This window comes from Pelodiscus sinensis, chromosome 7, assembly GCF_049634645.1.
Source record: "Pelodiscus sinensis isolate JC-2024 chromosome 7, ASM4963464v1, whole genome shotgun sequence".
Classification (NCBI taxonomy): domain Eukaryota; kingdom Metazoa; phylum Chordata; order Testudines; family Trionychidae; genus Pelodiscus; species Pelodiscus sinensis.
This window is the reverse complement of record NC_134717.1, coordinates 57,161,996-57,184,933: the sequence shown is the minus strand read 5'-3', so window position 1 is coordinate 57,184,933 and position 22,938 is coordinate 57,161,996. Positions and strand designations below refer to the sequence as shown.

The window sequence follows — 22,938 nt, the reverse complement described above, 5'->3', positions numbered from 1 at the left end:
CAACAGGAAATTAGAGGGCATGCCAGAGCTGTTGAGAGGTGCTCCCCCACCCCTCCCCTCCAAGACTCCAGGAGCCTCTCCTCAGGTGGACCCCCTCCCACCCCTCGGCACCAGGGCAGGGTAAGGCCAGGGTAAGGCCACTCCCTCTGCCCTTTCCTGCCCCCCCTTGGACTGTCCCGAGAGTGACTTACCTCCATCAAGATGGCCCCAACACTAAACCTCCCCATGCCATCTGGTGTCCCACAGAACGGTAGCTCTCGGAGGTCGCCAGCTTCCATAGGGCAATAGCGACCTGCTTCTCCAGGGGGGTGGCGGGCTGCAAGTGGATGTCCTGGCGTTTTAGGGCAGGGGAAAGCCAGACACACAGGTTGCGTCTGGTAAGATTATAAAAGATGGGGTGTGTTGCATGGTTCTTGGAGTCATGCCAAGGTGGGAGCATTACTGTGGAGAAGCTCAGATCCTCCCTTGAATTTGATGTTGCTTTATGTGAGCAACAGACTGGTAACTATAACATCAACAGGACTGTGTGTGTGCATGCATGTATGTGAATATAGTATATGCATATGACAGAATGTTACATTATCAATAAATATGGTGTTCTGCCTTATTCCCCTGAAAAAGATCCATGGGCTTCTTTCAAGTTAGCATGATGACATTGAGGCACTGCAAGATCTTGAAGTGCCTTCTGAATCATCAAAGATGAACTTAGGTTCAGCATAGTTTGTGTTGTGTATTTTTAGGAGTCTGGGTGTATGCCATGTGCTGGCCATAGTGATATGTAGAGTCATAAGGTAACTGATTGTATAGGAAACTTTACCTATGTACACCTAAGTGCTTCAAAAATCAACCACTCTGCAGTGCCCTACTAGTGGATTTGTGAGTACCTGTTACTATTGCATACTTTATTTGGGTGGGTTTTTTAATGAATTCTAAATCTTTGCACGCTGATGTCCCAGTGGGAAAGTAGAAGTTACCAGAATATTCAAGGAACCGGCATCCCACCATATGGGGTGTGTCGGGGGGGGGGGGGGGGGGGGGTAGATTATGCAAGGCACAGGACGCTCATTCCCAGGTCCTTATCCCACCTCTTCCCTACCCTCTCCCCCCTCTTGCCCCCATTCCACCCCTGTCCCCGGGGGTGCAGCCTGGCCCCAGCCGCTGGAGCCGGGCCCATGTCGGCCCTGCCGGGCGGTGGTAGGAAGCACTGCCCCATCGCCGGCCCCCAGATGCATCGCTCCGCGGGCGAGTGCAAGGGGGGGGGGGGGCGGCTCGCTCTGCTTCGCGGGGAGGGGGCAGGCGGGCTCGCGCGCGCCGCTGCTGGCAGCACGTGCAGCGTCCTCCAGCGCAGGGCCCGGAGCCTGTCGCACGCCATGCGCAGAGCCCCTGCGGCCTCGCGCTCCCCTCCCCTCTCCGGCCGGGCGCGCGCGCGGGCAGGAGGCCGTTGCGGCTGCGGCGCGATGCCGGGCCCCGGGGCGCAGGGCTCCCAGGCCCCCGCCAGCCGCGCCTCCCCCCGCCTCGGCTCGCTGGACTCGGTGCTGAGCTACTTCAGCCTCGAGGCGGCCAAGCTGGGCAAGGCCCGCTCCGTGCTCAAGGTGGGGGCGGGGCGTGGGCCGCCAGTGGGGGCGCGACCCTGCTGTGTGGCCACCTGTCTGAGGTGGCCCTGTGGGGAGGCGTCCGCCTTCGCCCGTGTGCGCGGCAGCGCCGAGGAGCCCGGCGCCGCAGAGACGAAGGGGGTCGCTTGGGCCCACTCTGGTGGAGAAAGACCCGCGTCGCCGTCTAAGCTCGCGCCCGAGTCCCTCACGTCCTCTTCGCCGCTGTACACGCGTCCTCCGTTTCCAAGTTCTGTGACTCCCAATAGGCCACGTCGTCACTTGCCCGAAGATCGCGGCTCTGGCGGTTGTTCCTACGGAGGTCTACGTAGTGGGTCGAGTAAAAACCCACCAAAATTGAACGCTGAGGGTGCCCCCATCAATGCTAGAACTCCCGCTCCTTGGCTGTGTCTACACTGGTGGCGGTTCTTGTGCAAGATGTCTTGCTCAAGAAAACGTCCCCACTGCCGTGTGCGCGCTGTGCTTTTGCGCAAGGGTGCCCATGGCAGTGTGGACGCGCTCTTGCGCAAGAAAGCTCTGATGGCCGTTTTAGCCATACGGCTTTCTTGAGCAAGAAATCCCTGCTGAGTGTCCACGCTGCCCTTTTGCTCAAGAGTTCCTACACAAGAGGGCTTATACCTGTTAAAAAAGTGTAGCTCTTGCACAAGAAGCCCTCTCATACCATGCCGTACTGTAAATCTTCTTGCGCAAGAGCAGGTGGGCAATGTGGACACTCTGCAGATTCTTGCGCAAGAACAGCCATTCTTGCGTAAGAACCCACCAGTGTAGACATAGCCCTCGTGAGGGAATAGAAGGGTGATTCTCCAGTTCACCTCCTGCTGTACAGACAGCGCCAAGGCTCAGCTTAAGGTAAGTCCACTCCAGCTATGTTTTTTACATAGCTGGAATTGCTGACCTTCGAGCGTGGACCTGGCCTAAGATTAAGTAGAGCAACATGTGTTATTGCCCATGAAAATCAGAGGTATGTCTATTAATATACATAAACATGTTTACAGTCCAAACAACTGTGTCAGGATGCTTTCCTATGGAAGACTCATATTATTATACTGTTTTAGACTTTATTGGTTTCTGTTCACTGGTAGAGTCATAGGAGTGTTTTCTTCTGTTGGAAGCTGCATAATATACTTATTTGGTAATGTTGTAATCTTGGAATTAATTAGGAAATATTGTACTATATTTTCTCTTTGAAAGGTCAGTTGCAAAATCTTTTTTATTTCTTTTGGTAGTTGTTGCAGAAAATCCTGAAGACATCTGAGAAAGGAACTGAACAAACTGCTAATGTCCATAGTTTAGTCCCTTGTGGAGATGTGGTATGTATACCACAGATCATTGGTTCTTCAACAGTGGTCTGTGGTACTTCAAGGACTAGCTGGCAGTCAATTAAGAGTTGGCCGGTCTTATAGGGCTGCATTTATCTCTTTATTTCCAGCTACTAAATTACATTTAAGACATATAAAAGTAATATTAAATTAGTGTTTTGTGAGTTTTAGTTAAGTACTTATTCTAGCGGTTACATGGATATTAATGTGACGAGACAATTCTTAATTAGAGGGGGATTGTTCATGTGATCGATAATGAGAGGAGGTGTGAGTCTATGAGAATCTTTATTAAGATATCTACAAAACAATGAAGTTTGAAAATCCCTTTAAGTTTTTACAGAGATTTAAAAATTACTATTCAAATCTTGCTAAAATTTAATCGCCTAATTTACTTGAATGTACTTGTTCAGGAATGTGCTTGAAATTGTTTATTGCAGAATAGTTATTGATGTTGATTTCACTAAGCTTCTGCATTCTCAGCTAAAGCCAAGGAAACAAATTGTTTGGTTTACTAGTAATTTTTTGACTTGTGGATCAGACATTGTGTAACTATAAAGGGAGACATAGGGTGTGTCTAGACTACAGAGTTTTGTCGACAAAAGTGGACTTTTGTCGACAAAACTATACGTGCATCTACACTACCGCTGAGTTCTGTCGACATAACGTCGACAGAACTCAGCAGTTTTGTCGACACTGGTAAACCTCATTTTACGAGGCATAACACCTTTTGTCGACAGAGTTCTGTCGACAGAAGGTGTTATTGCATGTAGGGTTGTGTCTAGACTACAGGGTTTTGTCGACAAAGCAGCTTGCTTTGTCGACAGAACTAAATGTGTCTAGACGCTCTTTGTCGACAGAAGCCTGTAGTCTAGACGTACCCATAGCCTCCATCTATATGAGTTCATTGTCTTTTATAAAGCAACTCCAAATTTTGCCTTTACCAAATGAAGATTTAATACCAGATCTATCGATTGGTCTATAAAAATGTGTGGAGGCAGGAAAAAGGGAATAAGTGGATTTGTGTGCAGCCATCTTAGTCTTGTTGGCAAGAGAGCAAGAGTCAGGCTAATTCTGACTCTTGACAATGCGAGAGCTGTAATAAAACTCTGCCTTCGCCTCTCGCCTCCATACAGAGATAAGGATGGAATGCTGACTCCAGTGAGAACTTTGAAGATAAGGTAGCATCTGGGTGGAACTAAAATAACTGTTAGACATTGGTGTTTGTAATGGGAAGGAGACTAATTGTTTATTGTTATTATATGTAATGCATAGTCTATAAGCTGCTTCATAATTATTTGTGTTCGAAGATCTGCCTGGGGGAGGGGGCCTTCCCCCCACCCCGTCCAAATCAGGCTTCCCTTGCAATATTGCTCGAATAAACTGCTACTTGTTGCTTAAAAACGCAGAGTGAAGGCTGTTTTCTTCCACAAATGTAAATAAATATTGTATTTCTCAAACCAATTATTTAATGTTATTTAAAACATTGTTAAAGAAGTAATAATATCTTGCCTAAAATATAGATATGTTTGGGTTGTGTCCCAGATGATCTCCAAAATGGAATTTATTCACCATCTCGTGTACTTTATAGTGCCTTATTACTTTTAAAAATAACTTTTATGCTGTTATTTTTTTTCTCTCACTATATGTCTTTCAAACTATTATATTTCTGAGACATATGTTTTACCTTTCTAAAAGGAGTAATGGGTTTCTGTGTTGACTGAATCCTGAAATACTCCCTTAGGCTGTGTCCAGACTCAGGGGTTTTTTCCGAAAAAAGTAGTCTTTTTTCGAAAAAACTTCACCTGCGTCTCACCTCATTAAATCGAAAGAACGCGGCTTTTCTTTCGACGGCGGTAAACCTCAATTTACGAGGAAGAACGCCTTCTTTTGAAAGTTCCTCTTTCGAAAGAAGGCGTTCTTGAATGTAAATAGGGCTTCTTCGAAAGAGAGCATCCAGACTCACTGGATGCTTTCTTTCGAAAAAGCAAGCCGCTTTTTCGAAAGTTCAACGTGCAGTCTAGACGCTCTCTTTCGAAAGAGGCTCTTTCGAAAGAGGCTTGCAGTCTAGACATAGCCTTAGGCAAAATTAAATAAGGGTTCCAGGATTTGTCCCAATAGTTAGAAAGAAAAGCTTTCAGCCTTTGTGGGTTTTCTGGAAGCTTGTATTTATCTGAAACGCTATGTATCTTCTCACCATTTTATAAAGATTAAGTTATTACATTGTTTTGCCACAAAGCAAAACATGAATTTATAAATAACTTCTTGTGTTAAGAAGTGCTTACAAAAATTGCTGTTATCAGGGCCTAAAGAAAGTTTCAAGATTTTTCTGGAATTAATTTATCATTTGTCCTCTTTTGTGTTTCATTAGGTTGGTTGCCTGGCTGTTCACGTGAAGTTGTGTAAAGATTTTACGTCAAAATGTATCCCTTTTCTATTTCCCTACCTTCTGCTAAGCATATTTTCTTCTATCTTTGTATTGACAACACCTTTAGAATACAACACCTTTAGAATACTCTGGGAAGTATAGAATATCTCACTTTGTGGGTTAATATAGTTCACTTAAGAGATAATGCTTTCTTTTTCTATCTATTGAGCCTGACATTCACGTAATGTATGAGCATATGAGGAACATAGCAGAGAACCAGACTCCAGTAATAGAATCCTAAGGAGTCTCACTGAGTAGACTTCCTTGTTCATGTACTATAGAAACAAAAGGCGCATTTAAATGGAGAGAACAGTTATAATTTAAAAAAGCAAAGGTATTAGAATTGTTACATAGCAATCAGCATTCTTTCTAGACTGAATTGTTGACTCGTGAAAGGGTGACAAATTATTTTAAAACGATTCACATTGTTACTGTTAGTGACCGGACGATATTTGGGAAAACTGAAATACAGTTTGCAAAAAACTTCCTGTTTGAATAAATAGTATGTTGTTCACATATTTATATTTTTAAGTTACCTTATTTTTATTGTAAAAAATGAATATACATGATATAAAGGCAGTGATGGGGGATTAGGCGGCTCCCCACCATTACCAGCTCCTGCCTGTCTGCCTCCCCGCACTGCTGCTTATGATACAGAAGCAGCAGCACGGGGTTGGGGGGGTGGAGGAGGGCTATCTGTAACCATCCACGTTAACTGATGATCTCAGGCTCATTAGTTAACCGTATACATGTTTACACTTTCACATCCCTAGTTCGCATACAAGCAGTGAGGAAAATTACAGCTCAGTGTGTATTGCTCATTATTTTCATTTACCATGTAATAAACCCGTTTACTGTTCCTGGCTCACTAAAAAGATTTATCTGCTTCCTAAATTGATGACTTTCAGTTAATGTACAGCATAACACAAACTTGCTGCTTCGCATTAGTGTTAATGAAGTTATGAAATGCACAAATCCACAAACTTTCAAATCACAGCTAAAGAAGAGCAGAAAAGACATTGTGATTCATTTTGAAGATGTGAAGTATTTTTCCGTACAGGTATTATTACGGCTTCTGCTTTTTGGTAATGTAATTCTCATTATTGGTTTAATAGCATGGTAGCCCTAAATATCTAGAGCTGGCTTTTTTTCATTCTGTCACTGATCAAGCTAAATTGTGAACAGGCATACAGTTATTCCATAGTTTAGAGTAGAGAATAAAAGGGCAGTTTTAAGATTGCTTTGGGTATTTAAATTCTGCATTTCTGTGATTTCCAGTGTTTGACTCAAGTGTAATCTTAACTAAATTTCTGGGCTTTCAGATAGTAGTATTTTTTTAAAATTGCATGTTGTATTAAGATTTTTTTCTCTTATGTTATTGATATATATGTGCAACCTTATGTACAGCTTAACTTTTTTTATGTAGACTTTTTTTTGGCTTATTTTTAAGAATAGCATGTAGGTGTATGTTACTAAAAACACACTCTTCACTTCCCCCAAACTCCTTCCCCCCAGGGGTGCAGCCTGACAGATTGCTGGGGGGCGTGGCCCCAGCAGTTGGGATCGGTATGTTACTCAAAACACACTCTTTACTCCACTTTCGCCAGTTGTACTACACCGCACCATCTTTATCACAATAAGCATGCTTAACCTGGGCTGTGCCACCAGGAGGGAGAAGGTAGTGGGATTGATGTGAAGCATGACTGGGTGTTATGAGGGAAAGTCAGGATTCTTATGCTAGGGGGTGGGATTAGGCTCTCCATTTAGCCTTTTTCATGGGGAATGAATTTCTATTATTTCAGGTAAACAAAACTTAGTGTTACCGATGTTTAATCAAAGTGATAAGCCAAAATTCAGAATGTTTTATATTGTTTCCTTTATGAAAACTTGATGTAAGTCAGATGTTTGTGTGATGCAGTCCTGTTTACTTACAAAGAAGGTACACAAAGTCCTGTGTATTTACAAAGAACATGTACACATCTTATTTCTCTGAAGGCAGTAAGGTCAACCAGCAGGCGGTAGCTTCCATTCTCATAATTCCAAGCCTAGTTCTTCATTGGAAGTTTCCATTATTTCAACTATTACTAAATAAAGGGGCATTTAAGTATTCTCCCGTTTAGCCTGAATGGAAGGTGCATGCTATCACGGCATTTGTTTCAAAGAGATCTGTGGGAGTCTAGCCTGCACTTGTCCTCAGAACTCTGCAGTAAGTACTGTAGCAGATAGGTCAGTTTGCCCCAGATTTAACCCTTTTCTCCATGCAACAAAAATGGTGGTAATTATGTGGATAGCATGTAAACATTGTGTTTTAACTGTCAGGTTCCAAGGCAGCAGCGGGATGAACGGAATAGAATTATACTAGAATTGGTGGGATTTCAAGGTCCAAAAGACTTTCCAAGGTTACTGGGAAGTGCAACTGTACACCTTTATGAAGTCATTAAGGTGGGTCTGGCAGAGGAAAAAATTATCTGGGTTCTAAATTGTTTCTTCCACACATGCTTTGGCGAGTAGTACACAAGATAAACAATACTGACAACACCAGGATACAAATTAATACATAATATTTGTATGCTGGCATATTAAAACAATAGAGAAGTTAATATAAGAAAGCAATATTTCCTTGTGTGTCCAACTGTTAGTTGAGTGGGTGATAGTGTACTATAATAATAATAATAGTTGGTACTTATATTATGCTTTCTATCTTTAAAGTGCCTACAAAAATGTAATCTCCACAAGACTTGCAAGATAGTGTAGATAATTACATTTCAATAGCCATAAGATACTGTGGGCGTAAGCCCAATTTTTCAAGCTTGGGTGTCAAAAATAATCATAGTTCCTAAAATAACTGCTTGAGCACCTGTAGTGTGGCAGCGTGGCTTCCTCTGACCCAGAAGGGTAAGAAATCCCCAGGACATGCTGGTGGGCAGGGCCAGTCTCACCCCTAGGAAGCAGAGGGCCAGTGCCAGAAGTATAAAGGCTGGAGATAAGAGCTCATTTGGGCCCCAGCTCCAGAGGAAACCAGATGCCTTGCCCAAGCTCCCGAGGTGGGAGGCTTGGCCACACGACTGGGAAGAGGAAAACTGGCCAGGACTGCTGGCATGTCCAGACAACTGGCTAGGACCATTGACAATCCCAGGCCTTAGCCGATGGAAGCTGCCATAGTTTTTTTTCCCTGCAGGCCTGAAAGAGTGGGGACCAAGCCAGGGAGGACCACAGAGGGAGCTGGGAAGTAGCCCAGGGGTAGCCAACCCATGTCTGGCTGAGGATATAGAAGTGAACTGGTCCGCATGTTGTGGTCAGGATCCCGCTGACGCAGCAGCAATCTAAGCCACCATTGTTAGGGTCCTGGGCAGGGATGTCTCCCCCTGCCTACTCCATCCCACTCACTGGGTGGCAGTCTACTCCTGTTTTTGGCAAAATGCCCACTAATTGTTTGTTGCCCAGCCCTGAACTAGGGCCAGGACATACTGACTTCTGATCAGCCTGCACCCAGGCCTGCGTCTCTAACTATTTGTTCCCCCACTCTGAACAAGGGCCTGGGCCTATTAATAGTAACTCTGCCTAAGCAGAAGCCTGAGCGCCTGAACAATATGTTTCCCCGCCCCCTAAGCTAGGACCTGCGTGTATTGATTGCTGCTCAGCCAGAAAATAGGACCAAGACTCTTGTTGCCCTGCTCTGAACTAGGGCCTGGGCCTCTTGATAGTTGTACAGCTTGAGTATAGGCCAGAGTATCCAAACTATTGCAGGCCCACCCTGAAATAGAGCTGGGTTGAACTGCTAACCTGATCTGCTTTCTTGTGGTGTGCAGCTTGGCCTCCCTCTGGACCCAGGCCAGTACAGCACCTCTATATGGAATTGTGTCCCAATCCTGCAATAACTGGCATGTGCATAACTTATGTGATTAGTAGTATTAAACTCTGGGGGACTATTTGAATGCATAATACTGGACTCTTGGCACCTAATTTTCACACTCAGGTTTGACAATCTGGTTCTAAATTACTTTCGTAAAGACAAAAAGTGACGGTGGCAGGATTAGGATTTGAATTCGGGAATTGCTGAATTCAGGAATTGCTCACAATCTCAATGCCAAACATCTAGAGTGCTTAACTACCTTTCCATGCATGTAAACTATAATCATGAATGGGAAAAGAATGTGATGTCTTCATCTGTTGTAGTTGCAAATATTGTGTATTCCTTTACGTACTTGATTAATATATTGCTATAAAACACTAGTTTTGGAGCTTTGTGAGTCTAAATTGTTCATTTTCTTTCTCTCCCCACCTACCCAGAAAGGCCAGTTCACTGAAACATGTGCCATGAGGATTGGAAACATGGTAGGATTTCTTTGGTGAAAATTACAAATTAATAACACAGGTGACTTCATGTCATTGCAAAATTTGAGTTGCATACAGACACATGCATATAAATTGAACACTTCCAGAAGCACTAAATGTTAAAGTGACTAAAAAGAGAGAGAAATGGATAGTGAAAGAGAAGATGGTAAGTAGACCCCAGTCCTTGACTGAGGTAAATCAGCATAACACCAGTAAGATCATAAAGTTTACATACAGTGCATAGACCATAGTCTACTCCCAGTGGTGTCAGCTCAGCCTCATTGACTTCAGAGGAGTAAGTTGCACTAATATTACTGACAGCGAATTTAGATAAAGTCTGTATCATAAAATTTCAGACTTAAAATGATCAGGGAGAAGTAATACACAAAAATCAGTCTCTGAAAAACACTGTGCTAACCTACTGTAGGCTATGTACATTTTCATAATCTTCTAAACCAAGTGTGGGGAACCCTTTTTGAGTTGGGGGCCCCCTGACCCTCAGAAAAATAAGTTGAGGGCCGCACACAAGTGAGGGGAAAAAAGCCAAATCCTCACTGATCCAAATCCAACCCCACCAACTGAAGAAGACACTCCCCTTGCACACCAGAGCCTAGTGGGGCCCAGGCTAGTAGATTTTATGTGCTCCAGTCCACAGGAAGGTGGCAGGGGGGCTGGAGCACCAGCTTGGGCTCCCCAATGCCAGGGATGGGAAGGGCAAAGACATGAGTCTTGGGGGACTGGATCCAGGCAAGTTGGGGGCTACATCCAGCCCCCGGGCTTTAAGTTCCCCACCTCTGTAAACCATCTCCAGTTTCTGACACACATTGGTTTGTAGACTTGGCAGTGTAATTCAGGCCAGGATTGAGATTGTGGGAAGATAGGGCCTTCCCATGGTATAATCCTTGAGAGCAACAAAAACTGCAGAAAAACCCATTTGCCTATTATATCCACAACAGAGGATAGTGCTGAGTAGAAAGAGGGCATAGCCAGAATGAACAGACAATTATCAGTGGAGTGCACCCCCTTGCAGACTCTTTTTGTGAAGGTCCAATGGAATCCTTGATCGAAACTAAACTCTCCTTCCAACGGCATTACTCTTGAGGAAAGTTGGCATAAAAACAATGCCTGCTCTTTCCCCAGGATGTATTTCCCTTTTACGCTGCATAGGTGAATGTAGCCCAGGGTGGGCAATAATTTTTGCAGGGCAACCACTTAATGAATTTTGGTACATGGTCATGGGCCAGCTGCACTACCCGGAAGGGGCAGGGCTGGGGATTAGCCTGCCCCCAGAGTTGTCTGAGGCTGAAGGCTTTGAAGTAAAAACAGAGCAAAGGGCTCGTGGCTCCTGGACTTGCTGCTACCACCAGGGCCAGCTTGAGCCATCCCCCTGGGCACCCTGTGTACCTTACAGCTGCAATTGGGCGCACGGCGCCTGATTGCAGCTCTAGGGGGTGCCGCACAGCCCCTGGCTGCGGGCGCACAGCTCCTGATGGCGGTTCTAAGGAGTGCTGCGCAGCCCCTGACCCCAGGAGCACAGCACCCCCTACAGCTGCAATTAGGCACCCCTTCCATAAGTTGGCGCCCCAGGCAGCTGCCCGGCTAGTCCTCCCCCCCCTTAATCCGGCCCTGGCTACCACATTGCTTGGCAGCCATCTGGGATTGCTGCAGCTATTTAAAAGGCTTGCAGCTCTGGCTACTTGCTGGGTAGTGTCGCGGCCATGAGCCATTTAAATAGGATCCTACTGCCTGAGCCGCCACCTGGAAATTCGGTGTCACAGGCAGGAGGATATAAATAGAAAGTGGCCACGTACTGTCTGTGGGCCAGATCAAAGTGTTAGGCAGGCCAGATCTGGCCCCCGGGCTGTATCTTGCCCAGCCCTTGTCTAGCCCATTGTGTCTATACTATCTAGAGAATACAGGCTGGTAAGATTAATATTGCCATTATGTATGAACCATAGCAGTATGAAATTAGCAGTATGTTACTTTATGTATTTTATTAATGTATGCCATGTTCTATGAGAAGTTTGAAAATGCATCAGACAGATTAAACAATGATTTTTTTTTTTTTGGTACATTAACCTTTTGAAGACAAAGTCTGTAAGCGAACCTGGACTTTCTGAATTCAGTGCTTAACTGAATGTGTGTATTATCAGGAGCAACTGATACATGAAAGTAGACAGGGGAAAAGTTCTCCTTTGAGTGATAGTATCAGAAGTATATGTACGTGTGCCCAGTGCACACGAGAATTTGTTGGCCATACCCGCGAGCAGCAGATGGGCTCCCATTTTTCTAATGTGCAGAGCCCCTATAGGGCTGTGGTTGCCTGTTCCCTTTCTGTTGGATTTTACTACCCATGGAGAGAGATGGATTTCCCCTTCATCCTTGAACTACAGATAGTAAGCCTTTGAATATAAGAAACACTTCTTTTATAGAGCTGTACAGTTTGAACCTCTGTGTTCTGGGACACTCTGGTCCAGCAGTACCATGGATGTTACCGAACTAGTGAACCCCAACATAAAGGAGTGCACCAGAGCCTTTAACCAGCTAGGCTGGGAAGCCGGTGGGGTTGTTGGCACCTGGGGGGCAGCAGAGCTAGCAGCTGGAGGGGCTGGGAAGCCAGCGGGGCCACTGGAGACCACAAGACAGGGGGACTGCCGAACCCACAGCCAGTGGGGCCAGGAAAAAGGGACTGCAGAGCTCACACCTAGTGGTGCCACAAGTGCCAGCAGGGCTAGTGGGGTAGCAAGTGCCTGCGGGGCCGCCACTGGAGTTTATGGGGCTGCCAGAGCTTGCAGGGCTGCCGAGCCCACATGGCTGCCATAGCCAGGCACCTGAGGGAAGTGGTACCAGGTAGCTAGGGAGAGGAGGCCAGCGGAGAAGTTGGCACCCTTCCCCCGTAGACCTTCCCTGATCTGGCAAACTCCGTTGTCTGGGACCGGTCAAGTCCCAAGGGAGCTGGACCAGGGAAATCCAACCTGTTGTTTAGTTTAGTGTAGTTAGTAAATTAGTTTGTGGTATTTACTATGCAGAGGTATTAAACTATGTGCCACATGGAAGGCTGTGATCCCTGTTAGTTGCCTAATCTGCTTATGCAAGGGGTATGTGAAGGATAAATGTCCTATTAGTTCCTCTTTCTTCACAAGAATAAAGAAACACAGGGATTTCTGCCTTAAAGTACATTTTTTCAGCGAGGCAGTGCATCTTTCCTCAGAGACTGACCCTGACCACAAGAGGTCAGTGAATTTTTCTGGAAGAGTGCCTTCCCACTGCCTCAGCCACTAAGCTGAAATCCAGGAAGAAATATTACTATGTTTCTCGTTTTCCTCCTCAGCCTCTTCGAAGCACTCAGAGCTAGCTTTGCCATCACAGACTGATATACTTTTGATGACTCATTCTTGACCTATCAAAAAGGCTCTGAAAAAGTCATCTGTGCTCTACTTGGAAGCACTGACACTCACCACCATCGTACGATGTGGCATTGTTGACTCCAGATTCAATGGCTCTGTTAAAACCAGTGCCTATACTGCTACCAGAGAGATATTCGACCCTGTCACTTTTGTCCCAGCACCTTTGGTGTCAGCCGCCAAGCCCTTATCTCCACAGTCAGTGTCATTGATGTCCAATTCATCTGATGAAGTAGGTTTTACCTACGAAAACTCATGATTCTATATATTTTGGAAGCTTCAGAGGGTAGCCGTGTTAGTCTGAACAGGATAAACTTAAAAAACAACAAACAGTCTGGTAGCACTTTAAAGACTAACAAAACATGTAGATGGCATCATGAGCTTTCGTGGGCACAGCCCACTTCTTCAAATGACTGGTCATCTACATGTTTTGTTAGTCTATATATTTTGGTTAGTTTTTAAGGTGCCACAGGACTACTTGTTAGTGTTGACCTCATAGGCTTTTTCATGACAAAAGATCTTTTCTCTCTCTTCCAGGGTCTTCCTTGCTCTCTTGTCTAGTCCTGATCTCACTGGCTTCCAATCCATCTGCGCTACAGATCACTAGGACTCTGTGTCCGCTGCAGCAGTCAGCATGGCTGACCCTGTATGGCTCTAGTCCCCAGCCTCAGTCTACTGCTGGTGTAGTCCTGGCTGTCCGCAATACTGGTCTCTGCTCTGGTCGCCCCAGCCAGCTGGCCCAGGGGACAGCCTGAGCAGTGCCTGATGTGGCTGGCCCCTGGGACCACCTGAGCAGTGGTCCCAGGGTTGGTAGGAGCAGCCAGAGTAGTGGCTTGATCCAGGCCTTGTGTGCCTCCTTCCCCCCCCCCCCCCCCCCACCGAACTCTCTTTCCTGGCAGCAGCCAGAACAGCTGCTCTTCCCCAGGGGCTACCTCCCCCACTAGAAGCTGGAGCAGCAGTGAGGCCCTCTGGGCTTCCTCCCACTGGCAACTGGTGCCATCAGCCAGCAGGGCTCCTAGCCACCAGGCTTCCTACCAGGCTTCCAGCTGCTGCCCCCCGCCAGCAGGGCTCCCGGCCAGCAGCGCTCCTGCCATTTGACTCCTAGCCACAGATGTTTCAGGACCAGAGAGTCCCAGTTTAGAGAGGTGCAAATTGTGTCAAAGCAGTCAAGGGAGCACAGCAGGCTGGGGCTGGGTCAGGGTCACTCTGCTTCTCCCTGCCATCAGTGAGTGTAGTGATGGGCTTGACTGCTACTGGTGGCACTAGGCACTCTGGTAAACCCCATGCTGTGTTGGGCCCAAAACTATCCTATAGATGGGACAGCTCTGTCCATGACCTTCCCACCTTCCCTGCAGCTTTGGGTTTAGTTTACCAACTGTGCAAAAGAACAAAGAGAGGGACATGTATTTTTTCCCTTTACTTACCATACTTGTATTTGTTTTCTGTGGAACTTGTTTGGGAATGTATTTGCTGTAAGAGTTAATTACTTGTTACATTTAAAAAAGAAAAATGTTACATTTTCAGGTTTTCTGCACAGCGGAAGTGGAATTTATGTTCTGCTATGGAAGTTTCGGATATGGCTACTCGCACCAGGTTAGGATCTCTCTCTCTCTCTTTCTCTCTCTCTCTCTCTCTTTTTTTTTGGGGGGGGGGGCTCTATAATAACTTTGGAGTAGAGCTAGTCCATTCCAAAACTCAGACATATAATTTCCATAAAAATATTTGAAGATGATATTTCTCAAACTTGAACTGATCCTTATGTGGTATCCTTTTGTAAAGATTGGACAAAATTATTTGATATGGTATTTGAGTGAGATGAAGATGAAAAAAGTATGCTTAAAACTATATTTAGTCAGTAATTATATTCTAATGGTGTAAGCAGGGTCAGGATAAGCTCTACCCTGACATCTGGTGGTGAACTGTGGCAAGTGGTGCAAAGAGACTTCAGGGGCTGATCTCATTTGCATAGATACACCCAATTTGCATAGACACACTCACCCTGTCTAGTATGTGCTCACAGCAGCCCAAATGGTCACTTTGGTCACTATGGGATCCCCAGTCTCTCTGTTATTGAGGCGGGGGGATAAAAGTGTTGTTACCCTGATTATGTGAATCAAGGACAATGGAATGGTGGAACTGTTTATGACAAAGGGATTTGCCATAAACTAAGTAGCACTTGTTAGACAAGGGGCATGGGTTCCAAACCCAGTCAAGTTGAGAGAGGCTGGGGACAAGTCTTCATACCTGGTGGTGGGGCCCTGTCTGAGGGCCTAAACAACACTGATTGCACCCACTCCTCTCTTCAGTGTGGAATATCAGAACTAATTTGGATTCCATTAGGAGTCTAGTTGTGAGCTGCTGAGTTGACTTCACTGTGGGCCAGTGGAGCACTAGCACTGAGGCTCCTCTATTATGAGCTGAGCTTGCTGAACAGCTGAAATCACTGTATGCTGTGGGGAGCTTGGCGCTATGCTGCTGAGCTATTAGCAGAGCAGTTGCAGGGACAACCAGCAAGTGCAGGCGGACAGCAGAGTGGTTTGCGGGGATGACCGGCGGGTTCAGGCGGCCAGCAGAATGACTGGCGGGGACGACCTGCGACCGGTAGGAGTGGCAGCAGACAGCCAGTGGAGCAGCTGCAGGAGCAACCAGCTGGAGGCCCGGGGTGTGGACTGAGATGGCTGGCGGAGCTGGACAGTTCATGGGACAGCTGAGACGGCTCACTGGACGACAGGTGGAATGTGACGGAGTGACTTGTGTTGACGGCGGCAGCAGAACCCTACGGAGAGGCGGAGCTATCGGCGGACCTCATAAGGTGTATCAATCCCTGCCCCCTCCAGGTTGGGATGGTAAAACCCTGCTCGGTGAACTTTTGAACCCTGGGGTGGCACTGACCCGGGGCAGAGACTTTTGGGGTGTTGGACTTTGGGACTTTGGGTGATTCGTGGCTGTGCGGTGGGTCTTTGCTCATGTTTGGTCTATGAATCCAAGTTGTGGTGTTTTCCCAAGTTAATGCTGATGTCGGTTACCTCATGTTATTAAAGGTTTTCTGCTATACTGAGGCTCTGTGCTTGCGAGAGGGGAAGAATTGCCTCTTTGAGGCGCCCAGAGGTGTATGTACGATTTCCCAGGTCACTGGGTAGGGGCTCGAGCCGGTGTTGTATTATCTTGTTGGGAGGAGACCCCTAGATACTGAACCCGGCCCTTGCTGCTATTAACTCAGCCTGGCAGAAGGATTACAATGGTATAACTTGGCTTTCTGTACTCTTGATAACTCTCATAGGGTGTATAGAACCCATGCTGACATGAGAGTTGGGAGTTAATGCATTACCAGCCAGTGTTGACTGACACAGCCTCACAACAGCTGGAAAGAATAAGGGTATGTCTACACTGCCACCCTAGTTCGAACTGGGAGGAGTTTAATGGTAGTTCGAATTAGGAGCTTTAATTCGAACTACCTAGTCCGTGCCGCGTGTAGCCGGGGGCAGGTAGTTCGAACTACGGGCATTTAAACATGGCGCCTGCCCGGGAACATGCAAATGAAGCCTGGTATATTCAAATCCCGGGCTTCATTTGCAAGTTCGAATGCCTACATTAGCCACCCTAGTTCGATCTAGACATACCCTAAAAGGGCTGAGAAGCACGACGGAGTGGTTTCCAGAGGAACAAGCAGCCTAGAGAAAGGAAGTCCTGCTGGCCAACTGGTGAGAAGTCAGCCAGCGACAGCCCTTTAGAGAGGGGATGGTTGGCCCACAGGCTGAAGAAGCCCCCAGAAGCAAAGAAGGTAGGAAGGTGTCATGTTACTGGATTTTGAGGGGAGCAGCCAGATCGCTGCTGCACCCATAGGTGGGGATGTTGGCCCCAGAAAATGGTATAAAAGGGGGGCCATGTGGGGTGTTGAATAGAAGCTCACTGTCTGCTAATCCTATGTATGCTGTTCATGTGTTTGTATAATGTCTGTGTGTGCAATTATAAGCATGTGCTTGTATGGATACTGAATATTTCCCTGCATGTGGTTGAGCATTGGGCAGTGCCTGGCCTATGGACATGCTAATCAGCAAGGCCCTGTGGGACAATGGCACTCAATGGGCCAAGGACAAACCTTAAGAATGAGTGGTGACTCATACCTAAGGGCTGCCAGCAGCCCACCAAGTCTCTGTTATCCCAATTAAGTCATATTTCTTGGTCTGGGCCAGGGCCTCCAGTTCTTCCTGTTTGTTGCCCAGGCTTCTCACATTAGTGTACAAACACTTCAGGTAACCAGTTGATTGTCCTATCTTCTCCATTCGAAACAGGGGTCCTCCTTTCTTGCCCCTTTCTCTTTGCATTTCTTCCCGGCATCTGACTTTCCCACTCCCCTCAGGGTTTTGGTCACCGTCCCCCGACGAACCTAGTTTAAAGCCCTTCTCACTAGGTTTGCAAGCCTGCCCGCTAAGATGTTCCTTCCTCTCTTCGTTAGGTGGATCCCATCTCTTCCTAACAATCCTTGTGCCCGGAACAGAGTCCCATGGTCTAAGAAACCAAAGCCCTCTCTGCGACACCACCTGCACAACCACGCATTTACGTCCTCAATTCGACGATCTCTGCCCAGTCCTTTCCCTTCAACAGAGAGGATGGACGAGAAAACCACTTGCGCTCCGAATTCTTGGATCCTTCTTCCCAGCGCTACATAATCCGCAGTAACACACTCAAGATCATTCTTGGCTGTATCATTAGTTCCCACGTGGAGAAGCAGGAAGGGGTAGCGATCGGAAGGTTTGATCAACTTGGTAAGCCTCTGTGACATCCTGAATGTGAGCTCCCGGTAAGCAGCACATCTCTCGAGATTCCAGGCCCGGACGGCAGAGGGTTGGCTCAGTCCCTCTTAGGAGAGAGTCCCCGACCACCACCACCCGTCGCTTTCTTTTGGGGGTGGTGGCTGTGGAACCCCCATCCCTAGGACTACGCATCCCATGCCTTCCAATAGATGTTGTTCCCTTCTGGTTTCTTGCTTGTGAGTTCCCTTCCAGAGCTTTCAGCACTGTAGAGGCTGTGGAGAGAGCTTGAAAGCGATTACTTACCTCTATAGCATCGGGGGATTCCCGTGCTGGCCTTTTTCCCCTTCTAGAAGTTACATGCTGCCAGTTCTCTTCTTGGTCACATACTGCCCTCTCTGGCTCTTCCACCTACCATGCTTGAAGGATTAAACACTGCCTTCTATCGAGGAAGTCTTCATCCTCTCTGATCGAGCGTAGGGTCGACACTTGGGCCTCCAGTCCTCTAATTTTTTCTTCCAAAATGGCGACCAGCTTGCACTTCGTGCAGATGAAATCCGTTCTTTCTTCCGGGAGGAAGACAAACATGGCACACACTGTGCAGGTAACAACAGCAGACCCATCACCATCCATCGCTGCTGTCCTGGAGAAGGGATTTAAAAGAAAGGCAAGAAAACCTCCCGCCCTTCCCAACTCCCTCTCACAACTCCCTGTTAGCACTCACCTGTTCGCAAGCTCCTTGGTTGCTTGCCCACTGCCTTATAAAGCTCCTCCCCCTACCAAGGCTCAGCCAATCAGCAGAGGCTTCTAGAATTGGGAGCAGCATAGTATTTCCACAAGAACACTGACAATCTTACATGAGATCATCAGTGTTCTTGCGGAAATTCAAGCAGCCAGTGTAGACAGCTGGCAAATTTTTCCGTAAAAGCAGATGCTTTTGCGGAAAAACTTGCCAGTCTAGACGCAGCCTTGAAGTCTAGCTGTACCCTCGCTGGGTAGAGACAGGATATATAGACTCTGGGGTGGAAATGAGGGATTTGGGTGTGGGAAGGAGTGAGAAGTGCAAGCTCTGGGAGGAAATCTGGATGCAGGAGGAGGTGGAGAAGGGGACTCTGGCTCAGGGAGGGGGCTCCAGGCTGGGCAGTGTAGGGGTACTAAGCAAGCCACAGGCTTGTGGATGTGAGGGTGCAGGAATTTGGGGATGGGGTATGTGAGGGGCTCAGGGCAGGGGGTTCCAGTGTTTGATAAGCTCAGATCTATGGTCTGGGGGAACGGGGAGTGCAGGAGTGACTGTGGCCAGATGGGGGCTTGGCCCCAAATGGGGGTTTGTTGGCCAGGCTTCATTTTTAAATAAAATACTATGTCAAACACAAAAAGTTTCTGCATTGTCTATTTCTGAGACAGGCAGGGAACCTGTCTTGAGTCAGGGGTCACTGACCCACAGAAAAGTCAGTTGGGAGCAGGGGACATGGTACTGGGGAAGGGTGCTAGGGGGTGCTGGGATAGGGAACAGGGTGCCAGTGGGGGCAGGGGCGAGGGAACAGGGTGTGGGGAGGGCAGGGGACAGGTTTCTGTAGTAGGGGAGAGGGGGCCAGTGGGAACACAATTCTGTGGCTGAGGGCAGGGGAGAGGAAACAGGGTGCCATGAGGACAGGTTTCTGCAGTGGGGGGCAGGGTGTCGGGGACGACAGGTTTTTGCAGTGGGGCGTAAGGTGCTGGGGGGCAGGTTTCTGCAGAGGTGAGCGGGGGGACAGTTCTGTGGCTGGGGGCAAAGGAGAAGGAACGGGGGCAGGAGGGGAGGGGACAAGGTTCTTCGGCAGGGGGCAGGAACAGGGTTCGGGGGCAGGGTGCCAGTGGGGTCAGGGAGTCCCCTACACCAGCCTCAGAGGGAAGCCTCCGTCGCACGCTCCCTCCGGGGCTGACCCCTCTTCCCACCAAGCAGAGAAGCCTGCGTACATGACCCCCCCGCCCGGACGACCTCCCCCCTCCCGCTGCCACCGCCGCCAAGCAGAGAAGCCTCTGTTGTGCGCTCCCTCTGGGGCAGGACCCCCTCCCCCGAGGAAGGAAGCCCCATTGCGTGCCTCCGCCGGGCCTGACTCCCCCCATCCGTGGAGCCGGGAAGCCCACACATGGGACTCCTCGGGGCCAACCACCCCCCTCCCACTCCCGCAGAGCTGGGAAGCCCATGCACACGCTCCCTCCAGGCCCAACTCCCCCCTCCCACAGAGAAGGGAAGTCCCAGTGCGCGCCTCTGGAGACTTACCTGGTAAGTTCCCAGAACACCAGGGAGCTGGGGCAAGGAAGCAGCTAGTGCATTTCCGCAACACCCAGAAGTGATGCACAGCTGTAGGACTTCCATTCACCACGTGGGAAGCTGCCACTACCTCCATTGTTGCTCGTAGTAGGTAGTGGGGCTTCTTGGAGGTGGGGGAAAATGGGGGGCCCAGAACGCCATGCAATCAACTGGTTGGTGACCAAAGCCTGCATCTGTTGTTGCTCCTGTACCTTTGGTTGCTGATCCAGTGCAGGGAACCCACTGCTCGACTAGCAGTCTGAGTGCTTCCTCCATCTTAGGCCTTGCTGAGGGTTCAGACACAGTGAAACCCTGCTTCTGGTACCATGTGTGAGCTGGTGTGCTAATATATTGTAAGGGGACTGTTGGCTCTTTACTAAAACTCAGTGGCGTTTTTTGGTTAATAAGCTTTCAGTATCAAAAGGAAGGAGAAGGGTCTATATAGTTGGGATTATGTTTTCCAATGCTAATTTTTTTGCATTTATCAATATTGAATTTTATCTGCCAGTTTGTTGCCCACTCACTCAGTTTCGTGAGATTCTCTCTATAACTTCACAGTCTGCTTTGGACTTAACTGTCTTAACTAGCTTGATATCATCAGCAAATTATTCCAACTCACTGTTTATCCTCTTTCCAGATAATTTGTAAATATGTTGAATAGGATTGGTCCCAGTCTGTGCCCCCAGGAGCACAATTTACCTCTCTCCAGCCTGAAAACTGACCATTTATTCCTGCCCTCTGTTATTTTTTAAGCAGTTACTGATCCACGAAAGGACTTTCCCTCTTATCTCATGATAGTTTATTTGGCTTAAGAGCTTCTGATGAAGGACCTTGTCACAGGCTTTCTAAAAAAATCAGAGTATACTATACTATATTGAATCTCCTTTGTCCACATGCTTGTTGTCCCCTTCAAAGAATTCTAGTAGATTGGTGAGGCATGGTTTGTCTTTACAAAAAACATGTTCCTTCTTCACCCAACAAATGTTTATCTGTGTGTCTGATGATTCTGTTTTTACTATAGTTTCAACCAGTTTTCCTAGTACTGAAGTTAAACTTACTAGCCTTTAATTGCCAGTGTAGACACCAACTCTGGGGTGCTGCAGGGCTAGAGTGCCCAAGAAAAACAATTAGCGGGTGCTTAGCGCCCACCAATAGTCAAGCTCCCCCTCAGTGCATCCCTCCTGCTGGTGGCCTTTCCAATCAACTTTCCTTCTCCCATTGCCCCAGAGCTTCTGCCTGCTGCAGATCAGCTGTTCTGTGGCATGGAGGCACTGGTCAGTACATTCAAGGAGGTCTTCCTAGAAGTGCATGAAGTTCCACTACATGGAGAACAAGCTAGGGAATATTGTGAAAGAAACCATACATATAGCCCATACCTGAGAAAATACAGGCGATAGTCAAAGAGGAGTTAGTGAAGATACAGAAGTTAGGGATCATATAATCACAGAGTGTGTGATGAAACAGATAATCCTTGTCCCTAAGCCCAATGACTCGGTCAGGTTTGTATAGATTTTCACAAAGTAAATGAAATAGCGAAGTTCTGTGTCTACCCAGGGCCTAGATAATCTCATCAACATCTGGGATAAGCACATTACATAACAATCTTAGATCTGACCAAATATTAGAGGAGGGATCCTTGACAAGAGCATTATGGGAAAAGACCTCTTTCTCCATCCATTGGACATTGTTTGAGTTCAGAGTCATGCCATTTGGTCTACTGCTTTCAGCCCCTATAGGACAAGGTCCTGTGGCCGCATAACAGGTATATAACGGCTTTTTTAAACACTGTAGTGGCTGCATCTAGACTGGCAAGTTTTTCCGCAAAAGCAGGTGCTTTTGCGGGAAAAACTTGCCAGCTGTCTACACTGGCTGCTTGAATTTCCACAAGAGCACTGACTTCCTACTGTCTGAAATCAGTGCTTCTTGCAGAAATGCTATGCTGCTCCCGTTCGGGCAAAGCCCTCTTGCGCAAATGCTTTTGCGCAAGAGGGCCAGTGTAGACAATGTGGTATTGTTTTGCGCAAAAAAAAGCCCTGATTGCGAAAAAGTGCTTTTGCGGAAAAGCGTCCGTGCCAATCTAGACACTCTTTTCCGCAAATGCTTTTAATGGAAAACTTTTATGTTAAAAGCATTTGCGGAAAATCATGCCAGTCTAGACGTAGCCTAATAACTTTCCAGTGGGTCTGGGAAACATACATACAGAACATAATTAGAGTGCTATGTTCCTTAAAGACTACTGGTTGGAAAAACCCAGCTAAGTATTTATTAGCAAAAAAGAGATACAGAACCTCGGGTACCTACTGGGTGAGGATGATCAAGCTCATAATTGACACAATTAAGGGACTGTCCCACCCCATGATTCAAAAGAAATGTTGTCATTTTTGGGACTAGTGGGCTGTGACAATAAATTAGTAACTATGTGTACAATTCTAGTAGCACGTGACTGAACTAACTAGGATTTCTATCCTCCAAAATATGTGGTGGACTATAAATGCCAGGCATCCTTCCAAAAATTTAAGAGGCTCTATTTAGCCATTAAGTTCTGTGGATTCTAGACTTTAATAGTCCTTTTGTACTCCAGACTGATGCCTCTGAAGTTGAAATAGGTTCAGTACTATCCCAAGAATATTACAGTGAAGGGCACCAGAATCGAACCTAAGATGTAACTTACTCTCCTGTGGAAAAATACAATAATTGAAAAGGAATTGGGTAGTTGAGACATTAAGGTATCTAGTGACTGACTACACCACATTAAAATGGCTGAGCCACATGAAAGAAATAGTCACAAGAGTAATTAAGTG

General features: G+C 47.1%; 1 protein-coding gene across 3 annotated transcripts in view; it reads left to right on the top strand.

Annotated features, from left to right (window-relative positions):
• The first annotated feature begins 1,292 nt into the window (after nt 1–1,292).
• Nucleotides 1,293–22,938, top strand: part of CATSPERT (catsper channel auxiliary subunit tau) — a 70,351-nt gene continuing 48,705 nt past the window's right edge. For 2 of the 3 annotated variants that reach the window (XM_075933885.1, XM_075933884.1), the window contains exons 1-7: nt 1,293–1,592; nt 2,837–2,920; nt 5,298–5,349; nt 6,263–6,414; nt 7,674–7,796; nt 9,645–9,689; nt 14,618–14,686. In XM_075933885.1, coding sequence (XP_075790000.1) covers nt 1,371–1,592; nt 2,837–2,920; nt 5,298–5,349; nt 6,263–6,414; nt 7,674–7,796; nt 9,645–9,689; nt 14,618–14,686 — 747 coding nt within the window. In that variant the 5' untranslated portion in view covers nt 1,293–1,370. Of the gene's footprint in view, nt 1,593–2,836; nt 2,921–4,062; nt 4,108–5,297; nt 5,350–6,262; nt 6,415–7,673; nt 7,797–9,644; nt 9,690–14,617; nt 14,687–22,938 lie in introns of those variants that run through there. The other variant, XM_075933886.1, reaches the window with a different exon arrangement.